Source organism: Erinaceus europaeus, chromosome 2 (genome assembly GCF_950295315.1).
Source record: "Erinaceus europaeus chromosome 2, mEriEur2.1, whole genome shotgun sequence".
NCBI lineage: Eukaryota > Metazoa > Chordata > Mammalia > Eulipotyphla > Erinaceidae > Erinaceus > Erinaceus europaeus.
This window is the reverse complement of record NC_080163.1, coordinates 155937907-155949023: the sequence shown is the minus strand read 5'-3', so window position 1 is coordinate 155949023 and position 11117 is coordinate 155937907. Positions and strand designations below refer to the sequence as shown.

Here is an 11117-nt window from a genome sequence, read left to right as displayed (position 1 = left end):
TTGCCCTTGTTGTTGTAGCCTCGTTGTGGTTATTATTATTGCCATTGTTGACGCTATTCGTTGTTGGATAGGACAGAGAGAAATGGAGAGAGGAGGGGAAGACAGAGAGAGAGGGGGGGAGAGAAAGATAGACACCTGCAGACCTGCTTCACTGCCTGTGAAGTGACTCCCCTGCAGGTGGGGAGCTGGGGACTCAAACCGGGATCCTTACGCCGGTCCTTTCGCTTTGCGCCACATGTGCTTAACCCACTGTGCCACCGCCCGACCCCCCTCTATTGTCTTTTAATACATAGATTTTTTTTTTGGTTCATTGGCTTATACTCTTGTGATTACAAATAACTGTAATAGTGCCAAGCATCTTGTTCTGATGGACTTGTGTTTGAGGCAAGAATGACAGAGTGGAAAGATTTCCAGAATTTTCTTTTAAAATATTTTATTTATTTATCTAATATTTATTGGATAGAGACAGGGACATTGAGAGGGAAGGGAGTGACAGAGATGGAGAGAGACAGAGACACCTACAACACTCTACCACTTGTGAAGCTTTCCTCCCGCAGGGGCTTGAACTTGGTACCTTGTGCATGGTAATGTGTACACTTTACCAGATGTATCACCATCTGGCCCAAAATGGAATTTTCTATGCTTGGAGGAAAATCTTTTTCTCACTTTTCTCCCAGTAGATTCTTAATTGTGCCCCATAGCCAGCTGTGGATAATTTGACCATTCCTAATTGCAAGGTTGGCTGGGAAATCCAGTATTTGACTAAAGAGCCGAATGTTTATATCTCCTCAAAATTTATATATTGAACCTGAACCTCTAACTTCACTGTAATAGTGTTTGGGGATGGCATCTATAGGAACTAATTAGAATTAGATGTGTTTGGTGCCTTTTAAAAAATTTTTTTATATCAGAGTACTGCTCAGCTCTGGCTTATGGTAGTCTAGGTGAGTGAACCTAGGACTTTGGAGCTTTCAGGCATGATAGTCTCTTTGCATAACCATTATGCTGTCTCCCCCGCCCTACTAGATGCATTCATGAGATTGGGGTCCTTAGGATGGATTATTCCGTCTCTTTGTGTGCTCACAAAGAAGAGGGATGGGGGTAGACATATAGTAAGGTGGGACTGCCTACAAACCAAGAGATGAAACCACATAATGAAACCTACCTTGCTAGTGTCTTGATACTGGATTTTCAGTTGCTAGAAGCATGAGAAATAAATGTCTGTTGTTTAAGTCACTCAGTTTGTAATATTTTTGTTGTGGCAACCCAAGCTAAGCTATACCTGTCTCAGAGAGCTCATGATCAATTCCTTGGAATTATGCCTTGCTGCTTTTGTTAACAGGGAAGGAGAAGAAAGAGCTGTTTGAGTAGGCAGCCAGTGGTTTCTGCCACATTCAATTAATATATGACTAAAAAAATGATTTTTATTTGTTCCAGAATAGCCAAAGGATATGTCCCCCTTACTAGTCCTTTGATAGAAATACATATAAAACTGAGTTTGAAACTTTGCATCATCTATTCAATGTCAATATTCCAAGCTGTTGCTTGAAGCTAAAAATACTGTAGTGAATTAGATGTACTGTTCCTGAACTTACAGTGTTTATAGCCAAGTCAGACAGAAAGATTAGGGAATGGCTTCAAAATAGTGCCATAAATGCTTAGAGTGGGGAAGAACACAATTTGCTGTGTAGTGAGTGCAAATCAACTAACACAGACACAGGGTCAGGGAACGTCTTAAGAAGGAGGTCATATCCATCATGGAGTCCTGAGGCAGGACTCAGTTCACCTCAGAAAATGATGAACTCATCACTCTCTCTTTGTTTATGTATGTGTTGAAATCAAGGCAGAAATAAGACTACTTGTCATTTTCATATCATGTGAATACAGTGGGAACTTGAAAATTCCACATACTTGGAATAGGCCACCGAAAGCAGTAACTATATAGTAATTCAAAAAATAAAGGATTTTGGGGTTGGCTTGGCACAGATTTATGACAAATTGTAAGGTTTATTACATAGTAGTATAATAGTAGGGAACAGTATTATTTAGGTACAGCAAGATAAACAATAGGGCAGAGATACCAGATAGTCATAATGTTGAAGAGCTGTCTTTTAAGCTAGTATTATTATTTATTTATTTATTTATAAAATGGAAATATTGACAAGACTGTAGGATAAGAAGGGTACATTTCCACACAGTGCCCATCACCAGAACTCCATATCTAATCCCCTCCCTTGATAGCTTTCCTATATTTTTTTAACTTTTTTAAAATTATGTTTATTTATTTATTGGATAGAGACAGTCAGAAATCAACCTAGAAGGGTGAGGTAAAGAGGGAGAGAGACAGAGAAATACCTGCAGCTCTGCTTCACCACTTGCAAATCTCTCCCCCTGCAGGTGGGGAGTGGGGGCTTGAACCTGGGTCCTTGCTCATTGTAACAAGTGTGTTCAACCAGGTATGCTACCACCCGGCCCCTCAGCTTTCCTATTCTTTATCCCTCTAGGGGTATGGACTCAGGATCATTGTGGAGTGCAGAAGGTGGAAGGTCTGGCTTATCTAACTGCTTCTCCACTGAACATGGGCATTGAAAGGTCGATCCATACTCCCAGACTGTCTCTCTTTTTCCCTAGTGGTGCAGGGATCTGGGGAAGCAGGGCTCCAGGACATATGGTGGGGTAGTCTGCCCAGGGAAGTCAGGTTGGCATTATGGTAGCATCTGGAACCTAGTTGATGAAAAAGAGTTAAGATATAAAGAAGAACAAATTGTTGACTAATCATGAACCTAAAGGCTGGAATATTGTGGATGAAGAATGGGGTCTCTATTTTGGAAAAAGCTAGTAGGTATATTTTAGGTATATTCCAAGGGGCTAAGGGGCCCATAACTTTACTAGTTTTTGCCTGAGCTTGACATCTAGCATGCAGGTGGACCCAAGTTACTGTCTGAGGAGAAGGTGTCATAGTTGAAAAAGAAAAAAAAAGCAGGGAAGACTGATTAGGGAAGAGAGTAGCTCCCAAATATGGGAAAAGTATATGAATACTATTAACAGTATACCCCATCGAATTGATCTGGGACCCATATTCAGCACCTTGTTAGCATCTTTTAAAAAATTTTTAAAAAATATTTATTCCCTTTTGTCACCCTTGTTTTTTAATTGTAGTTATTATTGGTGTTATTGATGTCATCGTTGTTGGATAGGACGGAGAGAAATGGAGAGAGGAGGGGAAGACAGAGAGGGGGAGAGAAAGACAGACACCTGCAGAACTGCTTCACCGCCTGTGAAGTGACACCCCTGCAGGTGGGGAGCCAGGGGCTCAAACCGGGATTTATGCCGGTCCCTGTGCTTTGCTCCACGTGAGCTTAACCCTCTATGCTACCGCCCGGCTCCCCTTGTTAGCATCTTGTTATTGGATTATAAGTTGCTAGAGGCATGAGTAATAAATGTCTTTTGTTTAAGTCACTCAATTTTTATTTTTTTTGTTGTGACAACCCAAGCTAAGCTATGCCTAGTTCTGCTTGGGCTCATGATCATATTCTGCACAAGAGCCTATGTAACCTCTGCACCCCTGTAGGTCTGAGCTCGCATTCTGTAGTCATGGCTAGGGGCATTCCAGGCTGCACTAATTTCAGGACCCATCTTCTTCTGGTGATAGGTAGAGTATGTTATCTAACCTCCCTTCAGAGAATGGAACATTCCTTACAATTGTTGATCCACATTGAGAGCAAAGTCCTATAGGATCCACAAAGGGGTCCATTATTTTGTTCCTGATGGAGATGACCAGTGACAGTGGTGAGAGCGATCTGTTAGAGATCTAGGCCCTTCATGTCTATGTGGGAATCCCAGGACTCCCTGAATAGGCCCCCACGTGATGGGGTGGCCTGGTAGTGACTAAAGAGTCCTCATTAAAGTGTGCCAGTCTCTTGCTTTATTCAGCTTTGGTAGTCCTTGCTTTGTTTGACAAGGTTAGCTTTGGAGTGATTAAGGAACCTGCAATAGGAGGTAGTTGAGGAGGGTATCTAGGTCTAAGAAAAACTATTTCATTAGGTACTTTCTGGTGTCCTTTTGTGTCATGCTGTGACGCGGAGAGAGAGAGGAGATCCGGAGCAGAGAGGGAACACAATTCTTTATTCGAGTGGGCACCTCAGAATTGGGTGAGAGTGCAGTGGTTCGGGCCACGTGGAGCTAGCCAAAATGGCCACCTCATGCAGCAACCTTCTCTGTGTCTAATCACCAAAGTGAAAAGCGGGCAAGAGAGAGAGGGGCGAAGACGAAGTGCTTTATAGGGCAAAAACTGGGAGTGACGAGCCGGGACAGGATTGAGAGAGAGAGAGAGAGGGGTGGAAGAAGAAGGGCTTTATAGGGCAAAAACCAGGAAAAATCTTTAAATTGTTGGCTGACAAAGGCAGGCGTATAGTGGCAAAAAGAGATACACCAGTTAAGTGTAGAAAAATATGTGAATGTTGTTAATTTACATGAGTTGTATATGGAGGAACTTTTTATAGTTTAATACCTTACCATATGAGCAGATGCTTTTTCATGTGAAGGCTTGACAGCTGTAATCACTTGTGAAAAAAAAAAAAACTTGTAACAAGTTAGAAGTTTACTATAATTGATAACTCGATTATAATTGGTTTAAGTATCTTTATAATTTTGGAAGGTCTTTCTTGTATCATTTTAAGGCTGTTTAGCCAATTTAAGTGCAATAAAATGTGGTAAGGCAAAGAACCATTGGTAGAGCCTCAGGCATGAGAATCATTAGCATAACCATTGTGTGATCTATCATTTTCCTGGGCTGGTTCTACCTCTAATTGAGAAGGTATTTGAGAGCTTTACATATCAATAACATCTTTTTTATCTTTTGTTACACCCATTTAAGATGGAGACACACCCTAGGTGTGCACAGGATTTTTAGAATAATTTTAGTTAAAATATATTTATTTTTAACTAATTTTTACCTCAGACTTTAAATTAATTTTACTTTTATGAGCATTATGTTGAAAACGTTTTTATTTAACTTTGCCTGGTAAGAATGTAGCCTTAAAGTTACATTTTTTAACCTTAAAGTTAATGTTTACCAAACTTTAAACACACACATAAACATGCTCTTTAATACACAAGAGAAAAACTTTTGTTATGAAGACATGTCATTTTAAACACAAATTTAGATCTGTACTGTCTTAGTTGAACCATTTTTACTCACACAGTTTAAGACTAAAACATTTTATATTTAGTCTAAGACTTAAAAAAGTATCAAAAAAGGGGAAAAACAATTTTTTGTACTGTTTTTTGGATGTCTCTAGAAATCATGGCTGTGTCTAGCATTTTTTTAATAAAGTCAATTAAGTTTTAGAATACTCAGAGCAAAATAGGTCGTACAAAAATTTTGTCATTTAAATCATTCTCTTAAAAAACACTACTGAAAGCAGAGGGGTCAGACAGCAAGCAGGTTTAAGATATTTAGAGAGAGTGAAGGGGGAAGAGAGAAATGGTAGGGAGGTTTTGTTTTTGGGCTCTGTGAACTAGTTTTTTTAGATTTTGCCATTTTGTATTATGAGTCCTGGAGGACATCCTGCCTCTGGGAAAAGTGGCAGGGGGAGGGGCCGCAGAAGCTGTGGTGGCAGCTGAAGACTTGTCTGCTGAAATAGGAGCCTCTGGGTGACAGCCTCATGTTTGGTTAGATTAGGGCTGTTTTTTAGGTTAGAGTCAGTGCTTCCTGTGGGAGACACGGGAGTGGACCCCGCATATCTTCCAAGTGCTAGGATCACGATCAAGAGAAACCAATGTGTGGCCTTGTAAAATGGACCTGGTCCATGGAGCATGAACTCTATCCTTCATAATTATCTGGTGAAGTACGTTAGGATCTGTGGAGTAATATGGGTATCACCCCTGAGATTTTTGTCTATTGGGGGTAATGTTTACCGGGAACGTGTGGACTTGCTCTGGTAGAAAAACTTGGTTGTGAAGCCCACAAAGGCATTCTGTGTCTGGTAGTGGTGTATCGGTGGGGGGAGGAGTCATAGAAGTGGAAGCCGCTGGAGGAACAGCTGCTGAAGAAACAGCTGTAGAGGCCGCACAAGAGGCCAGACACGTGTCTGCCAAAACGGGCCAAAGAAGTGGCTGTGGAAGCCGAAGGAGAATCTGGACATGTGTCTACCAAAACGAGAGCCTCAGAGCAAAATGCAGAGGGCTCACATTCTGTGTTCATGAACGTTCCAAGCTGCCCCAATATCAGGACCCATCTTCCTCAGGTGTAGCATAGAGTATGTTGTCCAGCCTCTATTCGGAGGATGGAACATTCTCTACTGTTGTTGATCCAAGTTGAGGGCAAAGTCCTATGGGGGCCCACAAAGGGGTCTGTTTTGTTGTTCCTGATAGAGATAACCGGTAACAATGGAGAGAGGGATTTATTCCGGGTCTAGGCCCATCATGTCTGTTTGGGAATCTCAGTGGCCTGATAGTGACTAAAGAGTCCTCATTAAAGTATGTCAGTCTCTTGCCCTTATTCAGCTTTTGCAGTCCTTGCTTTGCTAAGGTTAGCTTTGGAGTGAGTGAGGGAAGTATAATAGGAAGCAGGTGAGGAGGTTATCTAAGTCTAAGTAGACACTATTTCATTATGAAATTGATACTAACTCACTGCAGACTATTGTGTACTTTTGCTTTCAGGTATATATTTTGCCCTAATTTTTATTTATAAAAATATTTATACACCTTTCCCATATTTGGGAGCTAATCTCTTCCCTGATCCAGATTTCTGGTACTTTTTCCAGCCATGACATCATCTCCCCAGACAATAACTTGGATCCACCTGCATATCAGATTTCAGGGGAAAGGAAAAAAAAAAACTAGTATAGCCACAGGCCTTTGGGAATATAACTAAAATATGTCTACTAGCTATCTACAAAATGGAGGACCCCCAACTCTTCATCTACACTACTCCAGCCTTTAGGCTCATGATTAGTTAATAATTTGTTTGGCTTTATATGTTAACTCTGTTTTCAGCCACTAGGTTCCAGATGCTAGCATGATGCCAAACATTCTTTCCTGGACAGACAACTCCACCAGTGTCTCCTGGTGCTCTGATTCCTCAGAACTCCGCCCCACTAGGGAAAGAGAGAGGCAGGCTGGGAGTATGGATCGACCTGTCAATGCCCACATTCAGCGGGGAAGCAATTACAGAAGCCAGACCTTCCACTTTCTGCATCTCACAATGACCTTGGGTCCATACTCCCAGAGGGTTAAAGAATAGGAAAGCTATCAAGGGAGGGGATGTGATATGGAGTTCTGGTGGTGGGAATTGTGTGGAGTTGTACCCCTCTTATCCTATAGTTTTGTCAGTATTTCCTTTTTATAAATAAAAGTAAAAAAAAACAAAAAAAAAACCTAAGTTTAGGTACCAGCATATGGTTCACTTGGCATAGTGCATATATTACTATGTATGAAGAGCTAGGTTCAAGTCCTGGGCCAGTACATGAAAGCACCTGCCGAGGGGAAGATTCACAGCAGTAGAGTATTAGTGTGATGTCTCTCCTTTCTCTACATCTCTCTCTTTCTGTAACCCCCTATCTGAAAGAAAAGTGGCTGCCAGGAAGGTGGAGTTATGAAGGACCCAAGCCCCAGTTATAACCTTGGTGGCCAAAAAATAAAAGAAAAAATATGTACACATATCTCATTGAGGTATAACTTATACAACACAAAATTAATATATAAAAATTTAGGAGATGGCAACACTCATTTTTTCATGTTTCATAGTACTCTAGCAGTTATATTTGCTCAAAAATAATTTCATATACTTAAAAATACATTTTGTCTTGTTGAAAAGAGAGAAAGATATTTATATGAAAATTTGCTCTCCAGGGTATCACAATGGATATAAAGAGTGCAAAGCCAAGCCATAGCATATGGCAAAGCAAAAGTCATTCATTTTAATGTAATTAAGACAATTCTGTTGGTTTTATTTCCATACTGAAGTATATAGTCTTTTCAAAATTAGAATAGGATACAGCTTCCTTGTATTCTGACATGAATATGTATGTAACAGTCATCTTTAACCCTAGAATCATACACTAAATGTTAACAAGAAACACCAGAATTTGTGTTTTCCCTGTCTTACTCTTTTTCTACAGAAATGGTGACAGTTAGAATGGCTTTATGACACTGTGCCTACAGAACTGAATATTACATGTGTAATACCTAGGTAGTTGTATATTGTACCTTTTTAAGAGCTGGATATAGTGAGTAGATGTCATGAGTTACATCTGTGTTGTAGCCCTGAACGATTTGGCATGTATCCTTTGATAAAAATTGCAGATTTGAATCAAACATTGTATTACATGTTATGTTTATGCTAAGTGCATAGTGTATCATCTCAAAATTGAAGAAGAGACTTACCTAATATATATATATATGTATATATATATATATATACATATATATATATATATATATATATTTTTTTTTTTACCTCCAGGGTTATCGCTGGGGCTAGGTGCCTGTACTAGGAATCCACTGCTCCTGGAAGCCATTTTTCCCGTTGTTGCCCTTGTTGTTATTGTTGCCATTGCTGTTGTTGTTGGATAGGAGAGAGAAAAGTCGAGAGAGGGGAGAGAAAAATAGATAGCTGCGGACTTGCTTTACCGCCCCTGCAGCAACCCCTCTGCAGATAAGGTGCTCTAACTGATATCTTTGAGCTGGTCCTTGAGCTTCGCGCCTGGTATACTATGGAATTGAGAGCACCATAGACAGCACCAGCAGAAGCTCCATGAACTGTGAAGCTGTGCTGTGGTCTGTCCTCTCTGTCTTTCTCCAAGTATTTAAATTAAAAATAATGGAAAAAATTGCTCCCAAAGTGGTAGAATGCATAGGACCCACCAGAATTGGTTGATGAGCGTAGTAGTCCAAAAAAGTTCACAGAAACTGTGAAATAAGACAGAAGGTGACTTTTACTTTCTTCTATAAATTTTTCAGTACACTCTGATCATGTATCTTAAAATTAGAATATACAGTGAAGCTTTGTTCATTTGTGGTGCTCCTGGAGAGAAGGAAAAGTTCCTTGACATACTGAAATACAGTGAAAAGAAAAGAAACAGACCTGGTTCCTACCAATTCAGCAATAAAAACTGGAGAACAGTTTCAAAGGCCCTAATGATGCTCCAGAGTGTACGCAAACTATGTTGCTACTTCAAACAAGTCCTATGAGTAGAGAACTGGAACAAATGGAGAGAATAAGTAGTGAAATGGGCATGTTTCCTACCAACACCAAAAGAAAAGTGGTATCACACTGAGTAAGAAAGATGGGGAAACAAACAAACAAAAATGTGGGGCCGGATGGTAGCTCAGATGTTGCTTAAAAACAGTAACAGTAGTAGCAGTTGTTGTATTCCCTGTATGGCTTTGAATTCATTTTAACTGTTTAGTGAAATAAAGATTTATTTTTCACACAGCACTCAAATCATGAGATAGGAGTTAATGGTGAACCTGACTGAGAAGGTCATTGAGGAGCAGTGTTTAGTGTTCTGTCCATTAATTCACAGCATTTAAGTTTATCAAAAGATGTTGAATAGACTGTCCTTGCTGTATGATAAATCACCACAAAACCACTTGAACCAACAAACTTTTAATTATCTTTTAGTTTCTGTGGGTCAGGAATCCAGATACAGCTTAACAGGATGCCTCTAACTCTGGGTCTTGCCTAAGGTTACTCTTAAGATGTAGACTAGAGTTGTAGTTATTGAGGACTTGATTAAGAGTGGAAGTATCTGTTTTCAAGGTCATTTAAATGACTATTGACAGGCCACAGATCCACTCTGGTTGTTGATTGGAGCCACTTTCTGCCACATGGGCTACTCCATGGGGCAACTCATATAATGTCAGTAAACTTTTCCCTGAGTGGCTCTAAGGAGAGGGAAAAAGAGTGATACAAGAAGATCCAGGTTTTTTTGTTTGTTTTGTTTTGTTTTTCTTGTAAGTTATTTTGGAAGTAACATCTGGGAGTCAGGCAGTAGCTCAATGGGTTAAGCACAGGTGGCACAAAGTGCAAGGACCATGTAAGGATCCCAGTTCAAGCCCCTAGCTCCCCACCTGCAAGGGAGTTGCTTCACAGGCAGTGAAGCAGGTCTGCAGGTGTCTGTCTTTCTCTCCCCCTCTGTCTTGCCCTCCTCTCTTCATTTCTCTCTGTCCTGTCCAACAATGACAGCATCACTAATAACTACTACAATAAAATAACAAGGGCAACAAAAGGGAATAAATAAAATAAATAAATATTTTTAAAAAAGAAGTAACATCTATGCTATTTTATTATTAATCTATGGCATTTTATTGGTTAGTAGTAAACTACCAGGCCCTATCTGCACTCAAAAGGAAGACATACCTTGAAAGTCACAAGAAGGTGTGGCAATCAGGAGTCAAGGCTATTTTCCCACATTCAGCATGCTGTTTCATTTAAAGATGATGAATACACCCTAAAGCATTGGTCCATGGTTCAGGGGATGAGGGGGGAAAGCAATAGTAGACTTGTATACTTCTGTTTTCATAAAGTAGAATAATGCTACATGGCTACCTTAGCTGTAAGGAAGTGTGGGAAAACAAGGTTTTGGGGTGAGTCTATGGCTGATGAGGTCAAAAATAAAGATATTGTTGAGAAATTGACAGATGTAGATTTAATAAAATTTTGTAATCCATGAATAAAGCAAGAAAAAAGTATCAGAACCAACACTGGTTGGGAAACTTATCAAATCTACCATACTTGTTGGTTGTAATGGTTCACTGAGGTAAAAACCAGTTGGGCTGGGGTAGATAGCATAATAGTTATGCAAACAGACGCTCATTCCTGAGGCTCCAAAGTCTTAGGTTCGGTTCTCCACACCACCATAAGCCAGAGCTGAGCAGTGCTCTGGTTAAAACAAACAAACAAACAAACAAAAACAAACAAAAAAACCCAGTTATCTGGTTTATAATATGTACTCAATTAAACAGTAGCTATAATTGTTATGGCTTATATGCTACAATGTAGCTTTGGAAGTTAGCTTGTTGATAGAACTGGATCGCTGTGTACCGATTCTGAAATAAATAGTATTAATTGAGCAGTTACTGGGTATTTAATATATGCCTGACACTTTACT

General features: G+C 39.9%; 1 protein-coding gene across 1 annotated transcript in view; it reads right to left on the bottom strand.

Annotated features, from left to right (window-relative positions):
- Positions 1–8322, bottom strand: part of RPGRIP1L (RPGRIP1 like) — a 134922-nt gene extending 126600 nt beyond the window's left edge. The window contains exons 1-2 of the mRNA XM_060172153.1: positions 8212–8322; positions 5920–6150 (exon numbers count right to left, since the gene is read on the bottom strand). Of these exons, the coding sequence (XP_060028136.1) occupies positions 5920–6150; positions 8212–8322 (342 nt within the window). The remainder of the gene's footprint in view (positions 1–5919; positions 6151–8211) is intronic.
- Positions 8323–11117: the final 2795 nt, after the last annotated feature.